The sequence below is a fragment of the Pleurodeles waltl genome, chromosome 6, assembly GCF_031143425.1.
Source record: "Pleurodeles waltl isolate 20211129_DDA chromosome 6, aPleWal1.hap1.20221129, whole genome shotgun sequence".
NCBI classification, from domain to species: Eukaryota; Metazoa; Chordata; class Amphibia; order Caudata; family Salamandridae; genus Pleurodeles; species Pleurodeles waltl.
Window position 1 is genome coordinate 981,087,198 of NC_090445.1, and position 25,661 is coordinate 981,112,858.

At 46.2% G+C, this 25,661-nt stretch overlaps 1 protein-coding gene across 2 annotated transcripts in view; it reads right to left on the reverse strand.

The window, feature by feature from the left end:
• Positions 1–25,661, reverse strand: part of TNKS2 (tankyrase 2) — a 511,364-nt gene that overhangs the window by 87,593 nt on the left and 398,110 nt on the right. For both annotated transcript variants that reach the window (XM_069239858.1, XM_069239857.1), the window contains 2 exons: positions 19,014–19,119; positions 2,372–2,558 (listed from right to left, as the gene is read on the reverse strand). In XM_069239858.1, coding sequence (XP_069095959.1) covers positions 2,372–2,558; positions 19,014–19,119 — 293 coding nt within the window. The remainder of the gene's footprint in view (positions 1–2,371; positions 2,559–19,013; positions 19,120–25,661) is intronic.

Sequence of the window (25,661 nt, forward strand, 5' to 3'; positions counted from 1 at the left end):
AGTTTTATAATTTTTATGCAATTCATATGTTTTAGTGTATGAGCACGGTTCTGTTTATGTTGAAGGGTTACTTTTATGGTTTTAATTAACTAATAAAATAAACATTCTCTCTCTCTCAGTGGCCAGATGCTGGTGGCCCGTGCTTGGACTTCTTGTGTTTTATTGTAGCAACATTTGGACTTACCTTAATTCGTGGACCTTGAGGTAGAGTGGCTGGAGTTTGATGCCGGGAGTGAGAGCGCATACGCACATTCTTTCTCAAATTCTTTTGGAGCTCAGCGACCATGAGCTTAGCTTTACTGTCTTGGATTGCCTTCTGGTTCATGCTTGAGCAACACAAACACAGCTTGGTATATTGATGGGGTCCAAGACACCATAGACAGACTTTCTGGGTGTCTGTCACTGACATTTACCAGTGACAGTCAGAACACAGCTTGAAACCTACTGTTTTAGAGTGTATCTGCACACTGGAAGAGTATTTAGAGTGATAAAAATAATATTCCTGAGGGAAAGTTCTGTCAAAAAGACAGTACTGCTACCTCTGTTTCTGCGCCAGAAGGCATGAAAGGAACATCAGTGTACGGAGGTGGATACGAGCCCCAATTTCATATCTGGAAATTGATAGACCTGACGCAGAGCCACACAAAGCCATCTGTTGAGGCACAAGGGAACTAGTATTTGAGTTTCAAGATCCTGGGGAAATTTACAAGGTGAGGAATTAATCCGCAGTTAGAAATCTCTAGCAGAAAATATGATGCCAAATGCTCGAACAGAAACCTTAAGTACAGGAAAAAGAACAGGGGTAATTATTAAAGAAGTACCAATCGTGAATTAGAGATTAGAGTCCTCACTCAAAAAAATACAGGTATCACATTACTCTGAACCAAAAAACATTACTTATTTCTTGAGCAATGGAAAATCCATGATAAAAATCAGAAGTACATTTTTGCCACTAGACAGCAGGGGAGAACAGGTCTTTACAAAGCCACCTCATTAGTAAAATTACACTACCAACAATCATAGCATTAGCAGCTTGTGATATGTAACAATTTGCACATGAGGCTCACACTGACATAAAAAGCATGTGATGTTATGTAACCAGTGCCATAAATTGTATTAATCTTGATTAACAGCTTCATCCCAAATATAGAAATGACTTTAAAGTCTGCAAGGGGTCCGACAAAGTCGTCCCTGATTGCAGAATTTCTGTTAGAACATTTGTTTTTGTATCACTGATGGGCAACTGCGGATCTAGCACATACGCTGCAGTCAGGACCACCGCTGCAAACAAAGCACTTTCTTCTATTGGTGGTCCATGTGGCAATTTTTGAATCAGGAATGGAGTCTAGCACACAGCAATTTGTAAATCCAGGTATGGCCCTGGTGGAGTAGGTATTAGTCAAACTGGAACTAGCTTGGATCTAGGGGAAGAACTGGCGTCGGTACAGGTCTGGTAAAGGGTCCCAAGTTTACAGACAGCATTGTGGAAGCACAAGCCACTGGTAATATGAATGGAGGCCACCAAGGCTCGTTGAGGCCATACGGTACACCAGAAGGTTACCTAATCGCACTGAAGATATGCAGCAAGGCTTCTTTGAGGGCCACTACCTGCGGCTAGTCGACAACAGCTCAAGGAACTTAAGGTTCCTCGGGACAGCTGAGAAAGCTGTTCTGAAACCTGGAACTTCAAAGGAATGTAATGTATATCTTAACGTCCAGGTGCCTTCTTTTTCGAGCTAATGTTACAGAATAGGGTTGAGTACTAATTCTTTTTGTGTTTATGCGTGGCCCTCAACTTACCAAAGACTCTGAATAGGAATACCTGTGATTAAGCAAGACCTCTTTTTGCATTTGCCGATGCAAAGTTTTGCCTAGACCTTCAGGTGCATGAGGGCACACAACCTGGAGTTGGGATTACAACCAAAGCACCAAAGTGACAGTTTGTGCGGGTCCGTGACCACGATCTGCTTCATGCAGTACTGGCACAGTTTGAAATCTGTAGTTCTCCATGGGGACATAAGTCCCTAGTATATTGTATTTTGAGGGCTGTTGGAAGAATGTCAAAAGCTGTGAGGGGCGATCCAGATCTGCTTCAGAAGGCAGCAAACAAAAGGATATGTCCATATGCAGGGTTGGCACCTACATGCAGCTCTGCTCCATGGCACCATGGAGCACCTGCTGGTGCAGAAGAGCACAGCTGTTGAAGTTCTCCAGTTTGGACATTTGGATATTTTTAAGGTGAGGAATCTACAGTTAAATATCCCTTAGAATGACACATTTTCAAACTATTTAGCAGGAGAGGGGTAATTAACATTTATAGCACAAATGGTTTCAACAGTCCAGAATGTTCTCGGAAAGACATTTTACTTACCTATGGCAAATGTAACAAGATCTGTCTTTGTGAAGTGGGCACCCAGTGCCCCCTCCAATTCCATACACATACTGATTGCTTTTGGATGAATTTTCAGCAAAATAAATACCAGCTCCAAACATTCCACCTATATATGCATGTCTTTCATCAAATCCTTTGTGAATAATTGCATTCACAAATGGTGAACCTATAACAAGAAAAGCAGGATTTTTTAAATAATTAAACTATTTAAATGCTTTCACATCTCAACATTTGCAAACTCATCAAAAAGGTGAATGTATTACTCATTTGATTACGTAATATCCTATTAAAGTGCAAGCCATAAAAGGATTCCATAGCTAGACATGTTCACAAACATTATTAATCTCTAACTGTAATATTGCATTGGCCAGAAGGATGTGTTAAAAATATTTTGCAAAACAACCTTTCGGGAAAAGTAGTGCTTTAACGTAAATATTGAGCAGAGTCACCCTTTCATTTTCACTTCTTGACTAGCCCCTCTTCTTCTTGCTCTATGTGGTAGTAAGGCGACCTTTTTTAGGCACGGATGTGAATTGTACATTATAAGCAGAAAACAAGCTAATTGCCTTTGGTAATGCTCTTCCCCAGTGGATACTCTAGCGAACCACAGATTCCTCACCTCAAGAATATCCCCAGGCGGCAGAATGGATCTAGAATGTTTTCAGCAATTATCCTGCAAGCTGATAGAAGGGCCTTTTGGCTCTGCAATGACTCAGTATTACCCATGAAGTACCAGAGTGGAGGTGCCACCCATGTGCACTGATGCCAGGTGACTATGTGCCAAAATATAACTTAGAACCTTATGATGCTGAGGAGTACTCACCAGAAAAGAGAGGTAGGAGAGTAGTAATAAAGAGCAAGTTACTTACCTTCGGTAACACATTATCTGGTAGAGACATTCTAGCTGCAGATTCCTTACCTTAGAATTATCCCCCGGTGTCAGACGGTAGGACGGAGATAGTCAGGAATGCTGCCCTGGAGCAGGTGAAGAGTTCCTAGAGGATGCAGTCGACGTCCCACACCAGATGGATGATTGCAGTCGTCCATGACGTGGAAAAGTCACCAACAAGCCTTGGCAAAGGCATAAGTTGCGGTGAAGCAAAAGTGGACGCGATGGGGACCAGCAAGGTCCAGGAGGACTCAACCCACGGGGAGTCCTAAGGGGACCCTCAGGAAGGTAGAGAGTCCACAGAAGAAGAGAAAGCCCCTATAGGAGTGCTGGGGCTACACATAGCCTAAAGATCCCTTGGAGGAGATGCCAACAAGGCTTGGTAGCTACAAGAGACGCAGTGCATGGGGGTACTGTCCTGCATGGGAAGGCAAGTGCTTACCTCCACCAATGTTGGACTGCTGGCAGAGAGGATCAAGAAGACTACTCCAGACCACCACCTGTGATGCAGGATCCAGGCAGCTCAGGATGAGAGTAGGTCAACGCAGCCAGTTGTCGTTGCAGTTTGTGCCTGCAGATGCAGGGGAGTGACTCCTTCACTCCAAGGGAGATTCCTTCTTCCTTCTCGTGCCGACTGAAGATTTACCACCCTCAGAGGAAGCACAAATGGGGAAATGTTGCAGACGGGGGAAGGAGCCGTGGAAACAATGTTGCAAGCGGAGTCTTCATCGTGGATGCAGATTGTCGGTTGCTGGAAGGTCCAGTGGCTAGAAGTCGAAGTAGAGGTTGCAGAGGTGTCCTGCTAGAATCTTGCAAGGCAAATCTGAGGACCCGAGAGAGAGAGATCCTAAAAAGCCCTGAAAGGGGGATTGGTCACCTAGCCAGGTGACCATCTATCAGGAGGGGGCTCTGACGTCAACTGCCTGACCTGGCCACTCAGATGCTCCCAGAGGTCCCTGCCAACCTTGGATTCAAGATCACAGAACCCAGGGACCCTCTGGAGGAGATCTAGGCACCACCCCTGGGTGGTGATGGACAGGAGAGTGGTCACTCCAAGGAGCCACCAAAGTGCATGGAATCATACTTTCAATACTGGTAACAGTATTGGCGGATGATACTGAATTGTTTGATACCAACCATGCCAAGGTTCAGAGTTACCATTATGTAGCTGGACATAGGTAGTGACCTAAGTCCAGTACACGCATACAATGGCACCCCCGCCCTCACGAAAGTCCAGGAAAATAGAACTGGAGTTAGTGGGTGACCCTATGCTAGGGTAGAGGTGCCCTCACACACAGGTACTTGCACCCTGCCCTCTGGGCTAGGAGGGCCTGCCACCGGGGTGACTTAAAGTGACCTGGTGCACTGAACTGTAGTAAAAAGGGTGCATGCACCTTTTTCCACAGGCTGCAATGGCAGACCTGCAGATACACTTTGCATGGGCTCCCCATGGGTGACATAATACATGATGGAGCCCATGTGGATCCCCTGGCACCCTAAAGCCCTGAGTACCTGGGTGAAGTATACTAGGGATTTACATGGGGACCAGTATGCCAAATGTGGGGTGTAAGTGTTTAAAGTAACCAAGTTTGAAGGGAGAGAGCATAATCGCTGGGGTCCTGATTAGCAGGATCCCAGTGAACACAGTCAAACACACTGACAACAGGCAGAAAATGGGGGGGAACCATGCCAAGAAAGAGGGTACTTTCCTACACCAGTCCATTTCAGGATCTTCTAGCTGGAATTTGAAAGAGTCCAGAGACACCCTCGATACTCTCACCATATCCGTACTCATAAGCTTCAAGGTGCGATCTGGGGAACATAGTCCCCGCTGAAGATAAACCGGCGTCGAGCGATGTCGCTCTGGATCTTGATCGGAGTCAGGAATGAGTATGGGATCGATGTCGATCATGGGCCCAACCAGTGTCTGAAACATCAACATCTTTACAGGCACCTGGGAAGGTCGCGATGGCACGACCGGTGCTGGTACGAATTAGGTAACGGATCTTGGGGTGCACTCCAGAGCCAAGGCCGAAGCCGCAGGAGCGGAAACAGAGAGGGCCCCTTTCAGCCCTTCTTGGCCAAAAGGCATCACAGGAGGGTCAGTCTACCCAGTAATGAGGTGAGGGCCTCGTAAAACTCTCCAAGTTGGGCAGGGGAGGCTCCGGCTCTCAGAAACTATGGGAGGTGCAAAGCCGACCCAGAAGCATAGATGGAGGCCTAGAACGTCAACACTCCTCCCACATCGCCCGAGCGACGGGGTGAAGTCGGAGAATGTTTGCTCTTCTTCAACTTCTTCTTCGTGTAACCCAAATGTCCTGATGATTTGGAGTGGGATGAGGACAAGTGGTGATGGCTTTGCGAGCGGATATCATGGGCTAGTGTGAGGATGAATTCCCTGAACTGTTGAGGCACTACCACTCGCCTGGTGGCACCAGGTTTGGGGTCTCTGACCTCAGTGTACAGGATTCCCTCCTCCAAACAGACCCTGTGGGAGCCAGTGACATTTCCCTTTTCCTATGCAGAAGCTTGCTGTCAAAGGCCTTCAAGAATTGGGCAGGTTCTCAGTCTCTGGCACAGCTGGTCGGTCCCTAAAGTGTGCCCATGGGCTCAAGAGCTCAACCTGGTAGGGTTCAAGTTCCATGGGCTCAGTTCCCGCTGGTGTTTTTAAGACTTCTTCCTGAGAAGAGGAATCTTGAGCTTTTTGCTGTTCAGAAGCAGGTCCCCCAGGCTTTCATGCCCTTTCTCCTGGAAGGTTAGGCCAGTATTCCAGGCTCCAAAACTTCTTTTTCACTCTGTTCTCTGGTTTTCACACACACCAACTCAGGCATTCCCAACATGGGTGCATGGGTTTTGCGTTCTACCTTAGCCCATGCTGAGGAATCAAGGTCATTCACTAGCTGACATTCAACTGAGATTGCAGAAGAGACCACCACCTCTTTCAAGCCAGTAACCCCTCCCCTTTCTGGGATCAAAGTTTTTGGAGCAAGTGCTGTAATCTCTCTGTGGGCTTGTAACCATGCCTGTGAGTTTGGTTGGTTTGTGGGCTTGCCTTTTAAAATTGGCTTGCTTTCATTAGTAGAAAGCATGCATACATCATGCCTTTTCTGGTGTTTAGCCCTCCTTGAGCGCACCGGCCAATTACTGAAAACATAGAAGACTCTGGGCCTTATTACAACTTTGGAGGACGGTGTTAATCCGTCCCAAATGTGACGGATATACCACCTACCGTATTACGAGTTCCATAGGATATAATGGACTCGTAATACGGTAGGTGGTATATCCGTCACATTTGGGACGGATTAACACCGTCCTCCAAAGTTGTAATAAGGCCCTCTGTGTTTTCTATATGGTATCTGGACTACTATTTAAAATGTATTTCCTACGCAGCACGATCTCGCAGTAGTCGAGCGCTTTGCATCACATCGACCCTGTTACATGGATAACTGCATTTTCCCCAATAATACGTTTGATGGCGAGCAAACTTCTGTTTTACTTTTTATTTTCAATATATGTGGCAAGAAACGTCCAGTGTGGAATTTACAAGCAGTAGCTCTTATTCGAGCAAATGCGAGACCCACTGTATTACAAATGCTTGTTACCTTTGTGCCCATGAGCGGATGGTGAAGAGGTTTGGGGCAAACCCTTCTGAGCAGGTTTTTGGGTGCTGTTAGAAGACTCTTTACTTTTAGCCTTAGGTGTTTTACCACCCTTCCCCTGGGAGACTTAGTATCCCCTTTCTTTTGGTCACCCCCATTAGAAGTCTTGGTCACTCTAGTCTTGACTCAATGGTCTGCCTTCTTTCTTAATTCTTGGTGAGAAATTGGACCTATGTCTACCAAATACTGATGCAACTTTTCATTGACGCAGTTAAGGTGCATTCTTTCATAAACAAATTATAGAGCTCACCATAGTCATAAACTTCACTTCCAGTTTACCATCAGGTGTTTTTACTGAGTACTCTATAAAATCAACCTAGGACTGGCTCGAGGTTTTGTGACCCCCTGAACCTAATTCTATACTCCTCAGTGGTGAGTCCAAAGCCCTCAATCAGGGGAGCCTTCATAAGGTCATAGGACTCAGCATCTGCTCCAGTGAGTTTGTGGCATCTATCACTACACTTACCAGTAATCAGTTCCCAAAGGAGAGCTCCTCAGTGAGTCTTCTTCACTTTCATCATTCTACAAGCCCATTCAAAGGTTGTGAACAAATTGTGAAGTCATTATCACCCTCATACTTGGGGACAATCCCTTAGAGGATGTTAGGGTGACAAGATTGCTCTTTTTCCCTCGGTTTTAGGATACTGAAACCATTAATGGGTACTGGGCGTCCGTCTCTGTCTCTGTCTCTGTCTCTCACAGTCAAGAAATGAGGCACACACTCAATGACTAACTCCAGGCCAATGTTTTATGTATCAAAAATATACTTTGTTAGTTTATTTCTAGAACCAAAAGGATCTTTGTTGCAGGTAAATACAGTTTCAGGAATGTATCACTTTCAAGTATCAAATGCACTTTGTTTAGAATACACAAATAAGACAGTTTACAGGTAAGTACAACTTTTCAGTTTCAAAAGTGGACACAGTGCAATTTCTCACAGAAAGCAATGCAATCCTAGGGGAGGAAACGTAACACTACAATGTATGGGTAAGTACTCTATTTACAATCCCAGTCTTTAGCGGGTTAAGGTGCCCGCAGGGAAACGTTTACCACCAGTGCACCACCAGCAACATGGGGCCGGCCGCATGCAGAGGTCAAAGTTGGTGTTGGGCGCCCAACGAACTCCTATGGAGACAGGAGACGCTCAAAAAGAAACTGCTTACAGGTAAGTACCTGCGACTTCAGGGCACAGACCTGCGGAGTTTTGGATCAGCCCAGGGGGGCACAGGTCAGCACCAAACACGCATATTCAGCGGCACTGGGACGGCTGGGTGCAGACAGAGTCAGGCGCCCAATTCTTTTCAAGGAGGGAACCATGGGGGTCACAAAGATGCTGCAGGCATCGTCCAGGGAGTTGACTGAAGAAAACCAACTGTTGGACAGGTACATAGGGCACCCACTGGATGTTGCTGGACCGTTGCTTGGGTTCCCCAAGGCCAGGGGGCTGCAGGTGCAGGAGTAACTTTAGGTGTCTGGAAATCTTCACTGGAGCCAGTTGCGGTCGGAGGGGTCCTATGGATTTAGGTAGCAGGCATTGTTGTGTTGGTCAGGAGGGGTCAAACACAGGGTGGAATCGAGGTCGGAATCACCTAGGGACCTTCTCTGGACTGTTGGGCCACCTGGACACGGGCCGTGGGCATCGGGTGCAGAGTGGGCAGGACACACAGATCTGGGACAGCTCAGGAGTCCTTCTTTAAGGTTTCTTTGTGGAAAGGGCAGCTGACCTCGGGAGATCTTGTCCTTGGGCAGCCAGGCAGTCGTTTGGGCTTTTGTAGAGGTTGTTGGTCCTGCGCGACATGTCGTCTTCTTGTAGCAGGACTCTTGAAGCTGCAGACAGGCCGGTGGGGCTGGGGCCAAGTCAGTTGATGTCTGAAGTCTTACCTGCTGGTGTGGTTCTTCAGTCCTCCTTCTTGTTAGGTCACAAGGAATCTGCGGAGTAAGGATCAGGGGTGCCCCTAAACACTAGAAGCAGGGGCGCGACAGGGGTCAGAGGGCAGTAGCCAATGGCTACTGTCCCTCAGGGTGGCAACATCCTTCCTCTGCCCACTCCCTTTGGAGAGGGGGACTCATTCCGAACCCTACTGGCCAATATCCTCCAAAGCAAAACGGAGGATTCTGCCAGGGGGGGGGGGGGCTCAACTCCGATTTGGGCACCCTCGGGTGGTCCTAGTTGGGGTTGGCACACCTCCTAGTTTTTACTAATTTTCCTTGCTGGACTGGTCATCACAAGTGGGGCTTGGTTTAGGGGCGGGCATCTTCCACTAGCTGGAGTGCCCTGGGGCAGCGTTTAACAAGAGGCAGGAGCGTTTGAGGCTCACTGCCAAGTGTTGCAGTTCCTGCAGGGGGTAGGTGTGAAGCAACCAGAGCTGGCTTTGTTCCAGACTCCAGGGAGCACAAAGGCTCTCACCCCATATGGTCAGAAACCTGTCTTTAAGTGGCAGGCTGGCACAGACCAGTCAGCCCTACACTAGAGGATTGGGTGAAATACAGGGGCATCTCTAAGATGCCCTGTGTGTGCATTTTTCAATAAATCCAACACTGACATCAGTGGGGTATTACTGAGCTAATAAGTTTGATAACAAACTTCGAAGTCTGCAGTGAAGCCATCATGGAGCTTTGGAGTTCGCTATGACAAACTCCCACCCAATGGACTTGTTATGGCTACACTGCACTTACAATGTCTAAGAATGGACTTCGACATTGTAAGGGCATATTGCTGATGCAGCTATGCCCTCTCACCTGTGGTATAGTGCACACTGCCTTAGGGCTGTAAGGCCAGCTAGAGGGGTGACTTACCTATGCCACAGCGGTGGTTTGTGGGCATGACACAAAGAGAGGGATGCCATGTTGACTTTACTTTTTTCTCCCCACCAGCACACACCAGCTGCAATGGCAGTGTGTATGTGTTTGGTAAGAGGTCCCTCGGGTGGCACAATACATTCTGCAACCCTTAGAGGCCCCTTGGTACCTTTTACAAGGGACTTATTTGCGTGCCAGTTGTAGAAGCAATGATACAGTTTAGGGAAAGAACAGAAGAAGAAGAAGAAGAAGAAGAGGAGGAGGAAGAGGAAGAAGTGGAAGAAAAAGAAGAGGAAGAAGAAGAAGAGGAAGGAGAAGAAGAGGAAGGAGAAGGAGAAGAAGGAGGGGGGTGGAGGCGTTATGCTAAAAGGCGCACTTTCCTACATCCACCAAGAAGAGCATTGCAGAAATAAATACCTTATTTTTCTGATTGATACTTCTAAGCACATATTCCTAACCTTAATTAAGGATACCATTGCAGTACCACCCAAAAGTAGAGAGTTTGAACTATGCATCACAGAGTAATGCAGGTCCTAATGGGCAAAATTGACCTCCTGTTGGGCTTAGCTGACAAGAATCTAGTGTTTCATGAATGGTAGAACAACACTCCCACCACAGCCCAGCAGATGTCCAGCACGCTATTCCACCCCCCACACCCCCCACCCCCAAACTTTCCAATTAAGTCATAGAAGCCTTAGGCCTTAAGGTACAAGCCTGCAAGCCTCCAGCAGGTTTATTCTTGATTTTGATTTAGAGTACTTCTACCGTGGAAATAAGATGAGCAGAGGCCCCTGGAAGAGTCTGATTGGTTAGGCCAGGTTGATGATGTCCCTGCCCCTTCTGCTAGGTGGATGAATTCAGAGAGTGACCAACCCCATTTTAGGGTTACGTAACGGCTCCCCTGTGATAGGTCCTCATATTCGTCGAGCAAGACGCTCCAAGGAACTCTTGCCAAGACATCTGGTCCTGGCCTCTGGTACCACTGCTGGTCTGCTTTGGAACCGAAACACGTCTGCTCACGTCTGCCTCTGGTGGGAAGGCTCCCACTGCAACATTCCTTCTCTGGATCCTACACGAATTCTGCAACATCCAAGGCTGTGCATCTTCCAGGGTCACAAGGACTCTGTTTGCACCTGGAAGGGACCTCAAGACAACATTCACCATCTGTGAAGCAGGATCTTCAGATGTCTGTGGACAGCAGACCCCACCAACCGGTCAGTCTGTGGCCTTGTCTGGGTCCTGCTTGTCTTTTAACCAACTCAGGAGAATGCTCCTGCCACTAGACGGGAACACCAGTGTACAGCGACTGTTGCACTTGCCAAGGCTTGTTGGGTCTTTCTCCGGGAGACCTTCAGACACAAAGAAGCCCAGGCCTCCCGCACTCTGCAGTTCGAAGATCAGCCCCTGTCCTGCAACCTCTGCAACATGGGACTTCTGTTTGTTGTACTGATGAGGCCTAATTGTGACCCCCTGTGTTCGTCACCTGTGGGACACTCGTAGGGGCTCCACTGACTTCTACTGGCCTTCCTGTGTGATAAGAGCCAGCCCTGACTCCTCCTCCTGGGTGGAGTCTCCTGGACCTCGCTGGTTCTCAAAACTTTGCAAATTCTTCTGCAGCTCCTGTTTGCATTTGCCAGTGCTTGTTGGTAACCTGGCTGGTCACTGACCCTCCCGGCAATCTAACGACCGTCGATGGACAGCTCGTAGGTGACCCCAAGGAACTTCTGCAGCTCATGGACCCTGCAGCTGGACTACTTCTTCCACCGTCTTGCAGGAACTTCACTTTCAGGAGGGTGGGCATTGCCACCTGCACCACCTAGGCACCTCCAAGGGTGCTGGGCTCTGTCCCCTTCCTTTGCAGGTCCTCCACTTCTGGATTAATTCCCTAGGTTTCACCAGATTGGTCCACGGGTCATGACAGCAGCTGGACAATGAGAGGCATCCACTGACTTCAGAGAGAGTCAGTTCGCCCTTCTGCATCCAGGTCCCTGGTGTAGGTACTCCTTTCTTCTGCGTACCCTGGGGTAGGGGCACTCTCCATCCATCCTTGTCTGCTGGTTTCCTCGGGGTCCAATGGGAAGGGTCCTGAATTCCACAAACTTCAACCACTGCTCTGTGTTAGCCTATGGTACAACCAGGTGGTTAACCACCTTGCACCCGGATGCTGGGGACACTTACTGTACTTACCTCTGGTGTTTCTATCTGCCCCAGCACCTATCTAACTACCACACTTACCTTGGTTGGCATCACTATTTCACATTCCACCTTTTTAGTATATGGTTTGGCCCTCCCATAGGGCCCTGTATATTTTTATGCTATTTCTGATGGTTATTTTGTGTATATATTGTGTGTATATATCTCCAAAGGGAGATATACCAATGCTAGTCTAGTAGTAGTGCTGTAATAAAGTACCCTGTATTTTTGCAACACTTGTGTGGTTCTGACTGGTTAATGAATTACTGTCTGACTACTGTGGTATTGCAAGTGCTTTACATTCCTCCTGTATAAGCTTCAGCTGCTCGTCTCAGCTACCCCTAGAGAGTTTTTTTTATCTGGACACCTGTTCACTATCACCAAGGGTTGCCTGGACTCGGTATAGGATGCCACACCATACATGTATACCATAAACTGACCCAGCCTCCTACATCTAACTACCTTGTTTTTGGAGAAATTAGGAATTCTAGGATAGGGTTATGCCCACTCCCCACAGAAAGAGGTCATATAGGAGGTGTAGTCGTCCCATGGGTAAGTAGCCCATTGGCTACTACCCATCACTCTCGTAAATTCAGTATTTAGGTGCACCCCTAAAACCAGGAACTTAGATTCATCTAACTGAAGGAGGAGGACAAAGAAGAGCCGACCAACACGAAAACTGAGGACCAGCCTGGACTTCTGGCACCAAACCTTGCCTACCTGTTGCTGTCCCAACAATCGCTCATACCAGACTTGTGCTGCAGCTATGCATCTCCCAAAAACCTCAGAGGGCTGCCAGCACTTCGCCAATGAACCAGCATCTCCCTTGATGTGAAAAGCCACTTCCCTGCAACCTGCTGGCACCAATAGCGACGTCCGGTTCACCAATCTGCGAACCACCATGTACACTGATGCAGCAGTCACCCAGGAGGAGGTCTCCATACTCCAGGAGGGCAGACCCATCTCCCTGCCAATTTTTAAGACACCAAGCCCACCAGGAGTTGCCCTGCACCAATACTTGAGGAACCGTAGTAGCAAGTACCAAGGCTTCTTTGTTGTCTGGAGCAGACACCACCACCCCAAAAACATGACCTGCCCATGAGGGACGACGGGATCGACGAGTCTGCCCACGAGATTGGCCAGACTGTTTTTCTTCCCCTTTGCAGATGTAGCCAAGCACCATTTGCGCTTTTGACACACTGGACCGGTCAACCAAAACCCTCTGCACATGAGCGCCCCAGCCTGGGTCCATGACTATCGACTGTGGCCCCTTGCTGCCAGGACCCTGTTGGGAGCTCCTGGACTTGTACTCAAGTCCCCCGCAGCAGCCTGTTTCTATGTGCCGGCCCCCCCCACCCCCTTCACCAACCGTGCAGTGCGCAAGGCACATGAGCCGACCGCACCTCGACACCCCAGGGCAGGTAAACCCAAACTGCTGGTGTTTCTTGTGACCTTGGCCCCCTACAACCTAAAGGGGATGGCTGATATTTGATAGAAACTACCTGTATGCAGTACGTTTCTCCTCTATTGAAAAGCATTTCCGCATAAAAGTGCATGTGTGTATTGCTTACCTCACTCTGCAAAGTCATTTTCATAACAGTACTTACCTTATTCTGAAGATTTCTGGTGTCTAAAAATAATATTTAAAAAGTTGCATTTTTACTCAAATGTGCTTTTACGCTGTAAAGGTTCTAAAGTACTCTTACTGCAAAGGGGACCTTGCAAACAGTTTGTGGGGGGGGGGGGCCTCTCCTATTGATTTTCGGGTGCTAAAGGTGCAAGGTCACAAGCAAGACCAGTGATAGTTTTACCTGCCGTGGGCACCTGGGTGCAGCGGTGCTAGTCAAGTAGGGTGTCTTGCGCACTGCACAGTTGCTGACGAAGGGGCCAACTAGAAAGAGAGCGCAAGTGGGTATTTGGGCACAAGTCCGGGTAGAGGGAGGGGGGTGAGGAGAAGGGGGGGGGGGTCGTTCCGTGGGGGTCCTGGGAGCAAGCCAACACATTTGGATGTCATGGACGTAGTAGGTTTCAGGGGGCACCTTTAAGGCATGTGCCTGGATTGATTAAGACTAGGTGTTTGATACCAAACACCGAGATCTCAGTGAAGCCATTATGTAGCTAGCTGGGGAAGTCATAATTACGAGCGTTCACTACATACCTTAAGATGACTTCTCTGTTCACTTGCAATATTCAGCAACTTAACTAGACATCACAGGGGCATACTTGCTCATACAGATATGTCCTCATATCAAATATGATGCAACCTGCATAGGGCTCTAAGGTTTGCTGTAGGGGTGACTTACGTATATTTAGAGGCAGTGACAGGGGTATGGCACACGCAGACTGAAATGGCAGCTGTGTGCAACTTTTTAGGGAGGTCCCGGAGGTTCACACCATACATGCTGCAGCTCTTAGGGACCCTTTCCAGTACCCAGGCCCTAGGTAGCAGGAGTACCATTCACTCTGGGTTTACACAGGTATAGAAGTGTGTGTCAACTGTACATAGTTTATCTGTCTTAGGGAAACCTGGCATTGGGGACGTGTTTAGCAGGGACTCAGTGCACGTCAGTTGAAAAACCTCAGTACCAGTGAGAAAAATGTGCAGGCGACCATGTTCAAAAGAAGCACTTTCCTACAGTTATGGTGGAGGGTAGCCTGGCTGCTAGAATGACACTGACTACTTCAGAAGGAAGTCAAAAGTAGCTAGCTGTAGCCACTCAATCTCCAAGCTTGGAGGTGTAAAAGTAGTACATGTTTGGGTGTGGGAACCAACTCTGTTGCTGCAACTGAAGATCCTTCCAAAGAGGCAGCCAGACCGGAGGACAGATGCTTGTGGCTAGAAGGTCTAGGTACCACACTCTGCTGACCCAATCTGGAGCCACTAGGCTGACATAGGCCCAATTGTTTCTAATCGTCTTCATACTTTTGGGCAGGAGAGGCAGATGCAGCAAAGCATGCAGGAGCTTTGTGCCAGACTCCTTTCAGATTGTGTCACCTGGAGAGTGCCTTCTTGGGAACTCCAACACGCAAAAGTATAGACATTGCACATTCTCAGTGGCGGTGAGAAGATCAAGCCAAAGTTCTCCCTATTCCTGAAAGATGCCACGCGCTACTGCCGGGTGTTGCTGCCACTGCGTGATCCGCTGGGCATCATGGTCTGAGGTAGTCTGTTCTGTTTTTTAAAGATCCCACCAGGTAATGTGAGATCAGGGAGATGCCGTAGGACTCCACTCCACCCTGCTTGTTTCAATATCACACGGCAGTGGTGTTGTCTGTGAGGACCTTAACCAGCCTCCACTTGATGGATAGCAGAGAAGGGAGATGGGGCACCTTAGCAGAACAAGCAGGGGATCCCGTCCACGACCCACAGTCGACCTCCGCCTCTACCGCCATCACTAAAGGCCTTATGATTCAATCCTTGCCGGAACTTATAACTAAAATTGGGGCCGCCCAGGCAGATCTCAAACAACCTCTAACTGAAATTAGGCACAACCTGGACGATCTTGGAACAACCCCAGATTTGGAAGAATATCAGTCTTGACTGGCTTCTGTCACTAAACAACATTTAGTACTCCAAAAAAAAGTAGAAAGACTTAGAGAACCAGTCCCGGAGATACAATCTTTGCATATGAGGGGTATCACAGAGCAAGGCAGGGAAAGACATTAGAAATTACATTCAGGGCACTTCTGGAGGACCGTGGCTCAGACTCATGCATCAATCAAGCCCACAGAGCTGGTCAGAGTAACCACAACAGGAAATTTAATAAATACACATAAACACAAAGATAGCTGCACGCTGGGGTAGACTATTCTGTACCACCGTTAACAGAAGCCTTCATTCTCACATGCACTTGCTGTACCTGTTCTTCCTTTCTTCTCTCACTATCACCCGAGAGGTGCATGGGAGACTATATTGGGCAAGAGCCCACTGTGAAGAAATGCCTATTTTTGTATGGTCAACCCCTAAAGTTTTGGACAGAGGCTGCTGTTTTTTTTTACCCTGAGAGAGCATTGAGGCCTGTACCAGAGGTGCACACAGCCTGTAGGTTAAATGTCCCCTCAGGGACTGCAGCACTTATTGTGCCACAAGTGGGCCATGGTAAAATGTGACTCCCAGTTTGCACTGCAGACTAGTAGAGCAGTTTAAAACTGATAATGTGACTTTGCCATTTTAAGCAATGGCAAAACACCAAACTTCACTTGTTAATATGGGTAAATCACCCCTAGAGCAGGCCTAGGAAACCCCAACGCAGGGGTAGAGGATATTATAAAGTAGAGCATGTGTTTTACATGCTCCGACAGTAAAAACCTGCAGATCTGGTGGGGAATTAACATTTTTCTTGGCTGTCACTATAAGCTAATTATATTCACCTACTGTAGAAGTCTGCTCAGATGTGTCCTAGAAGTACCTAGGGCGTTGTGTGACCCTTAACAGTGCGAGTGGCGTAAGACTGGTGAGCTATTCTTGGACTTCTTGAGCTTTTTGTGAGATTTGTGTGATTTATGTGACTTACCTGAGCTCCTGGACCTCAAGCATTTTCAAGAATTACCTCTTGAACAAGAGCTCACTCTCGCCTTTGATTCTGATCAGGATTGAAACCAACTCTGCAACTTCACTTGGAGTTCAGAGATGGCAAGCTTAGCTTTTCAGTTTCGGATTGCTTTGTGGTTCCTTTTCGCATAGCAGGAGCATGACTTCATGTCATGCAAGGTGCTGAGGAATTAGAGGCAGATGTTGCGGTGTCAGGAACCAACATCTTCCAGCGACAGCTATGGCACAGCTAGAAGGCTGTTGATTTTGGGGCCATACCTGCACATTGAGTATACTTTTAAATGTTATGTCTGAGGGAAAAAAGTCTGTCAGACAGCTCTTCTAGCTCCAGATCTGCGTTGGAAGGTATACAAAGAAAGGAAGAGACCTCAGCACCCCAAGGTGGCAGTCTTACAGTGGCCTCTAGATCACATCCAGAACTGACTAACCAATGTAGAGCCGCAAAACGCCACCTGTCGATGTACAGGGAAATACTTAAAATTTTTCACATCCAGTCTGGTGCCTGGAGAAATGTACACAATGAGGAATCTGCAATTTGAAACCTGTATTAGAAATGTTGCGGATTTGTCTCCCAGTACTGCTGCGGTCCCTTATGACCTTATGGTCCATTATTGAAGACGCCGCTGAGTCGTCCTTCTAGAACACTGGTGTTTATTTGGGCCAGTAGTATCTTTTGAGCTTGTACGGAAGGTGACAGCAGTGGAGAAGGTAGAACCTGATCAAGAGGAAGATACAATGGGTGTGGTTCTAGAATGACATGTGGCACCAAAGGAGGACCTCATGGCGCTACGGGACACACTGTAAATAGGGCGAACCCACTCCTGCCATGGGGTTCCGGCAGGGACTGCTGCCCACACGAAAACACCCCACATAACCTGGAGGAACATGGGAGGGTCGGTCCCTGACACCAGAAATTCTGCATAGACTGTCATGTCATTGCTACTGTAACACGCACTGCTGGAAGCAAGTTCATAGGGGCTGTTAGCAACGGGAGCTATTGTTGCTCTGACTCGAACAGCTGTGGTTCAGGAGGCAAGAGGCAGAGGGGACTTTGGATGTGGACCCTACACTTTTGATCTGGAACGCTCCTTGGAAGCATCAGCAAGTTTGTTTCTCTTTTTGTTTCTTTCTTTTGTCTCTGGAGGACTTAGATGATGGATAGAAGCGGGAGACAATCTGGGATCTGAATTTCGTCCAGGATAGACAACCATTACAACGATCATTCCTAGCTCAGGTCACAAAAAGCTTTGCCTCCTACTTGACTGCCTTCGGGATCATCCATTGGTTGACACGGGTCATAGGTTGATGACTCAATCCTACATCACAGGCACCATAGACAGTATTCATATGGGTCTGTGATGGATATGTGCCACTCATCCCTATGGCAGGATTTAAACCCTGACATTTTAGTTTGGGGCATGTCCTTACACTGTTCTGAAAGGTGTTTGAGAACTAAAAAATCACCTCAGAAACTGAAGGGAGAAAGTCTGGACCCCCGTAGAAAGGCACATTAAAAACAGAACAGATGTCAGGGCACCAAGGTAAACACAATCTGGCTCAATGGACGTCACCATAACTCCACGTTTCGGCATTTGAACGAGGCCAAGACCCTTTACAGGTGCAAGAGAACTGTGTCAGATGTTTCCAGATCCAGTCTAATGCATGGGATATTCAGATATGAATAATTTGCAGGAAGACGAATCCGTCAGAATAATGTCTATATGTTTGGGTTAGAATTCATAACCCTCATGCAACCTTCAAAGGTCAACATGTCCCTTTAGAAATAGAAGCCAACAAGTGAGGCACTCATTTCTTCTCAAGAAATACAGCTAAGCTCCTCAGGACCTGTAGGCCTGGTTTCTATCTCTTACAAATCACACCAAATACATGTTTCTATGTGCACTACTATTTGTTTGATGGCCTCAGTCTTAGGGTGTGCAGTGTCAGCCTCAGCAAAGGTTTAATCCGAGTATGGTAAAGTGCTGGGACTTAAGTTTGAGTGTATAAATTTACACATACAACTGATTTATACTAGGGGAAGGAGTTGTTCATGCCAGCCTACCCATTTTGAGCAGACACTGTTCCATCAGTTGATTGGAAAAAGGAGATGGGGGGGGGCTGCTAGAACGGAATCCTCCATCAAGCAAATTTTAACATATCGATGCTCTGGCTTCTGGGAGCTTAGAGCAGGCATGTACCATACCTTTTACCACCACCCTCCAGAGTCCTGAAGGACGGCTGTTGCTAGCACATATGCTGAAATAATGGCAGCACCACCACAAACCTATATGGGTCAAACACGGCCTAATAGTAGCAAAATAAAGAGCACATTCTGCCACAAAAACTGGGATGTACATTTGCTTTTGAAATACATTTAATATCTCAGCCTTCTCCTCCCAAACACAAGTTACAAATAGAGAAATGTAGGTAGGTTCTTGGAAAATATACATTGCCTGTTTTGAACAAAGGTTTAGTGTGAGGTGCGCACACACACACACACACACACATTCATATGTACATACACCTTACCATGGAACAACATCCTTTCATTCGAATGGTTGTGATTTTCTTCTGTAATTTCTTTTCTCCGGTGCGTATATCTTTCCCACAATTTTTTGTTACATACTTTCTGAATCTGAAACAAATGAAAATTGTTTCTAACTATATTCTTGATGATAATTTATAGTACACAAGATAAATTTCCTATTCAGGTGCTATACATTTCATTCTAGAAATACCAACTTTAAAATTAACAGACCAGTACTTCAAAATGGTTCTCTTAAAAATAGCAAACTGCTGCACCAGCTAGTAAAAACAAGGTAACATCTTAAAACCCTTGCATCACAAGTTCTTGTACCACATCACCGTACCTTACAGAGCAAGGTTAACAGGTTAGCGGTATTTCTACTGATCTCTACCGCAATAATACATTGTTCTTCTTTTGACCAAAAGGGGTGTTAAGTGGAAGCATGCATTTTAATTCTGCACTCATGCACACAAAATCACTGAATAACAAAGAACTTTCACTTGTAACACTCATGGTCTATTACTAAATGTTAGGAGTACTACAAGAGAAATTCAGGTCTACTTATAGAAACATCTTTTTGAATTGGGCCCTTATTGACTCCACACTAAGCACTGCATGTTTTGCTCACCAAAGATAGGTGTGCTGCTGCAAAACACCCAGCACACTAGATATGACATAACCTTTGGAAGCCACCGTGCACCCCAAGGCACAAAACACCTCAGACACAGTATGCACTCTCCTCAACCAAACTCATTTGAATTAGATCAGACAAGAACCCTCTATCCTTTACTGCCAAAATACACATGTAATGAAAATGTCACTTACCCAGTGTACATCTGTTCGTGGCATCAGTCGCTGAAGATTCACATGTTTTGCATAGCTCGCCATCTGGTGTTGGGTCGGAGTGTTACAAGTTGTTTTTCTTCGAAGAAGTCTTTCGAGTCACGGGACCGAGTGACTCCTCCTTTTGTCTCCATTGCGCATGGGCGTCGACTCCATCTTCGTTTGTTTTCCCCGCAGAGGGTGAGGTAGGAGTTGTGTTGTAGTAATAGTGCCCATGCAATGGAGTGACTAAGTATGTACCTATTTAAGGTTTAAATAATATATTTACAAATGTACAAAGCTTAAGCTAACTTCCGAACTGCTACAGGCTCCCGGGGAGGCGGGTGGGCACATGTGAATCTTCAGCGACTGATGCCACGAACAGATGTACACTGGGTAAGTGACATTTTCAGTTCGATGGCATCTGTCGCTGGAGATACACATGTTTTGCATAGACTAGTAAGCAGTTAACTCCCCAAAAGCGGTGGTTTAGCCTGTAGGAGTGGAAGTGGTTTGAAATAAGGTTCTTAGCACGGCTTGACCTACTGTGGCTTGTTGTGCAGATAACACATCTACACAGTAGTGCTTGGTGAATGTGTGAGGCGTAGACCATGTGGCTGCCTTACATATTTCGTGCATTGGAATATTTCCTAGGAAGGCCATGGTGGCACCTTTCTTTCTGGTTGAGTGTGCCCTTGGTGTAATGGGCAGCTGTCGTTTTGCTTTAAGGTAGCAGATTTGGATGCACTTAACTATCCATCTGGCTATACCTTGTTTTGATATTGGGTTTCCTGCATGAGGTTTTTGGAATGCAATAAATAGCTGTTTAGTTTTCCTGATGTTCTTTGTTCTGTCAATGTAGTACATTAATGCTCTTTTGACATCTAATGTATGTAGTGCCCTCTCAGCTACGGAATCTGGCTGTGGGAAGAATACTGGTAGTTCCACCGTTTGATTTAGGTGGAATGGTGAAATAACCTTCAGTAAAAATTTAGGATTAGTCCTTAGGACTACCTTATTTTTGTGTAGTTGGATAAAAGGTTCTTGTATTGTAAACGCCTGAATCTCACTTACTCTTCTTAGAGATGTGATGGCGATGAGAAATGCAACCTTCCAGGTTAGGAATTGTATTTCGCAAGAATGCATAGGTTCAAAGGGTGGACCCATGAGTCTTGTTAAGACGATGTTAAGGTTCCATGAAGGAACGGGTGGTGTCCGTGGTGGTATAATTCTTTTGAGGCCTTCCATAAACGCTTTAATGACAGGTATCCTATATAGTGAAGTTGAATGGGTAATCTGCAGGTATGCAGATATTGCTGAGAGGTGTATCTTAATGGAAGAGAAGGCCAGGTTCGATTTTTGTAAGTGTAGTAAGTAGCCCACTACATCCTTTGGAGATGCGTGTAATGGTTGGATTTGATTCTGATGGCAGTAGCAAACAAACCTTTTCCATTTGCTTGCATAACAGTGTCTAGTGGATGGTCTTCTAGCTTGCTTTATGACTTCCATACATTCTTGTGTGAGGTTTAAGTGTCCGAATTCTAGGATTTCAGGAGCCAGATTGCTAGATTCAGCGATGCTGGGTTTGGATGCCTGATCTGTTGTTTGTGTTGTGTTAACAGATCTGGCCTGTTGGGCAACTTGACGTGGGGTACTACTGATAGGTCTAGCAGTGTTGTGTACCAAGGTTGCCTTGCCCATGTTGGTGCTATTAGTATGAGTTTGAGTTTGCTTTGACTCAATTTGTTTACTAGATATGGAATGAGAGGGAGAGGGGGAAAAGCGTACGCAAATATCCCTGACCAGTTCATCCATAGGGCATTGCCTTGGGACTGCCTGTGTGGGTATCTGGATGCGAAGTTTTGGCATTTTGCGTTCTCCTTTGTTGCAAATAAGTCTATTTGAGGTGTTCCCCAAAGTTTGAAGTAAGTGTTTAGAATTTGGGGGTGAATCTCCCATTCGTGGACCTGGTGGTGATCTCGAGAGAGATTGTCTGCAAGTTGATTTTGGATCCCTGGAATAAACTGTGCTATTAGGCGAACGTGGTTGTGAATTGCCCAGCGCCATATCTTTTGTGCTAGGAGGCTCAGCTGCGGTGAGTGTGTCCCCCCCTGTTTGTTTAGATAATACATTGTTGTCATGTTGTCTGTTTTGACAAGAATGTACTTGTGAGTTATGATTGGTTGGAATACTTTTAGTGCTTGAAAAACTGCTAGCAGTTCCAGGTGATTTATGTGCAGTTTTGTTTGATGTACGTCCCATTGTCCTTGTATGCTGTGTTGATCGAGGTGCTCCCCACCCCGTCATGGAAGCATCTGTCGTTATTACGTATTGTGGCACTGGGTCCTGGAAAGGCCGCCCTTTGTTTAAATTTATACTGTTCCACCATAGAAGCGAGAGGTATGTTTGGCGGTCTATCAACACCAGATCTAGAAGGTGACCCTGTGCTTGTGACCATTGCGATGCTAGGCACTGTTGTAAGGGCCTCATGTGCAGTCTTGCGTTCGGGACAATGGCTATGCATGAGGACATCATGCCTAGGAGTTGTAATATCATTTTTGCTTGTATTCTCTGTGTTGGGTACATGCGTTGTATGATTTTGTTGAAATTTTGAATTCTCTGTGGACTTGGAGTGGCTAATCTTTTTGTTGTGTCTATTATGGCTCCTACATATTGTTGTACTTTGCACGGCAGAATGTGTGATTTTGCATAGTTGATGGTGAAACCGAGTTTGTAGAGGGTTTGTATGACCTGATCTGTGTGGTGTGAGCACCTTGTCAGTGAGTTGGTCTTGATTAGCCAGTCGTCTAGATACGGGAATACGTGTATTTGCTGCCTTCTGATGTGTGCAGCCACTACTGCTAGACATTTTGTAAAGACTCTTGGCGCGGTTGTTAAACAAACGGCAATACTTTGAATTGGTAATGTATTCCTTTGAATACAAACCTGAGGTATTTCCTGTGCGACTGATGTATTGGTATGTGGAAATACGTGTCTTTGAGATCTAAGGTTGTCATGTACTCTTGTTGCTTTAGCAATGGTAATACCTCTTGTAGCGTGACCATGTGAAAGTGTTCTGATTTGATGTAGGTGTTTAGTGTTCTGAGGTCTAGGATTGGTCTCAGTGTTTTGTCCTTTTTTGGTATTAAGAAGTACAGTGAATAAACTCCTGTGTTTATTTGTGTTTCTGGTACTAGTTCTATTGCGTTCTTTTGCAATAATGCTTGAACTTCTGTTTCCAGAAGGTCTGAATGTTGTTTTGATAAATTCTGTGTTCTTGGTGGTATGTTTGGAGGGATTTGTAGAAATTCTATGCAATAACCATGTTGGATAATGAAAATGTCACTTACCCAGTGTACATCTGTTCGTGGCATCAGTCGCTGGAGATTCACATGTTCTGGTTAGCTCGCCATCTGGTGTTGGGTCGGAGTGTTACAAGTTGTTTTTCTTCGAAGAAGTCTTTCGAGTCACGGGACCGAGTGACTCCTCCTTCTGTCTCCATTGCGCATGGGCGTCGACTCCATCTTCGATTGTTTTCCCCGCAGAGGGTGAGGTAGGAGTTGTGTTGTAGTAATAGTGCCCATGCAATGGAGTGACTAAGTATGTACCTATTTAAGGTTAAAATAATATATATACAAATGTACAAAGTTGAAGCTAACTTCCGAACTGCTACAGGCTCCCGGGGAGGTGGGTGGGCACATGTGAATCTCCAGCGACTGATGCCACGAACAGATGTACACTGGGTAAGTGACATTTTCAGTTCGATGGCATCTGTCGCTGTAGATACACATGTTCTGCATAGACTAGTAAGCAGTTATCTCCCCAAAAGCGGTGGCTCAGCCTGTAGGAATGGAAGTGGTTTGAAATAATGTTCTTAACACGGCTTGACCTACTGTGGCTTGCTGTGCGGATAACACGTCTACACAGTAGTGCTTGGTGAACGTGTGTGGCGTAGACCATGTGGCTGCCTTACATATTTCTTGCATTGGGATGTTTCCTAGAAAGGCCATGGTAGCACCTTTTTTCTGGTTGAGTGTGCCCTTGGTGTAATGGGCAGTTGTCGTTTTGCTTTAAGGTAGCAGATTTGGATGCATTTAACTATCCATCTGGCTATACCTTGTTTTGATATTGGGTTTCCTGCATGAGGTTTTTGGAATGCAATAAATAGTTGTTTAGTCTTTCTGATGTTTTTCGTTCTGTCAATGTAGTACATTAATGCTCTTTTGACATCTAATGTATGTAGTGCCCTCTCAGCTACGGAATCTGGCTGTGGGAAGAACACTGGTAGTTCCACTGTTTGATTTAGGTGGAACGGTGAAATAACCTTTGGTAAAAATGTAGGATTAGTCCTTAGGACGACTTTATTTTTGTGTAGTTGTATAAAAGGTTCTTGTATTGTAAACGCCTGAATTTCGCTTACTCTTCTTAGAGATGTAATGGCGATGAGAAATGCAACCTTCCAGGTTAGGAACTGTATTTCGCAAGAGTGCATAGGTTCAAAAGGTGGACCCATGAGTCTTGTTAAGACAACATTTAAGTTCCATGAAGGAACAGGTGGTGTTCTTGGTGGTATAATTCTTTTAAGGCCTTCCATGAATGCTTTAATGACTGGTATCCTATATAGGGAAGTTGAATAGGTAGTCTGCAGGTATGCAGATATTGCCGCAAGGTGTATTTTAATGGAAGAGAAGGCTAGGTTAGATTTTTGTAAGTGAAGCAAGTAACCCACTACGTCCTTTGGAGTTGCGTGTAAAGGTTGGATCTGATTATGATGGCAGTAGCAGACAAACCTCTTCCATTTACTTGCATAGCAGTGCCTAGTGGACGGCCTTCTGGCTTGCTTTATGACGTCCATACATTCTTGGGTAAGTTGTAAGTGTCCGAATTCTAGGATTTCAGGAGCCAGATTGCTAGATTCAGCAATGCTGGATCTGGATGTCTGATCTGTTGGTTGTGTTGTGTTAACAGATCCGGCCTGTTGGGCAATTTGATGTGGGGTACTACTGATAGGTCTAGCAGTGTTGTGTACCAGGGTTGCCTTGCCCAAGTTGGTGCTATTAAAATGAGTTTGAGTTTGTTTTGACTCAATTTGTTTACCAGATAAGGAAGGAGAGGGAGAGGAGGAAAAGCGTAGGCAAATATCCCTGACCAGTTCATCCATAGGGCATTGCCTTGGGACTGCCTGCGTGGGTATCTGGATGCTAAGTTTTGGCATTTTGCGTTCTCTCTTGTTGCAAACAAGTCTATTTGAGGTGTTCCCCAGAGTCTGAAGTAAGTGTTTAGAATTTGGGGGTGAATTTCCCATTCGTGGACCTGTTGGTGATCTCGAGAGAGATTGTCTGCAAGTTGATTCTGGATCCCTGGAATAAACTGCGCTATTAGGCGAATGTGGTTGTGAATTGCCCATCGCCATATCTTCTGTGCTAGAAGGCTCAACTGCGTTGAGTGTGTCCCCCCTGTTTGTTTAGATAATACATTGTTGTCATGTTGTCTGTTTTGACAAGAATGTATTTGTGAGTTATAATTGGTTGGAAAGCCCTTAATGCTTGAAAAACTGCTAGCATTTCTAGGTGATTTATATGCAGTTTTGTTTGATGTACGTTCCATTGTCCTTGTATGCTGTGTTGATCGAGGTGTGCTCCCCACCCTGTCATGGAAGCATCTGTTGTTATTACGTATTGTGGCACTGGGTCTTGGAATGGCCGCCCTTTGTTTAAATTTATACTGTTCCACCATAGAAGCGAGAGGTAAGTTTGGCGGTCTATCAACACCAGATCTAGAAGGTGACCCTGTGCTTGTGACCATTGTGATGCTAGGCACTGTTGAAA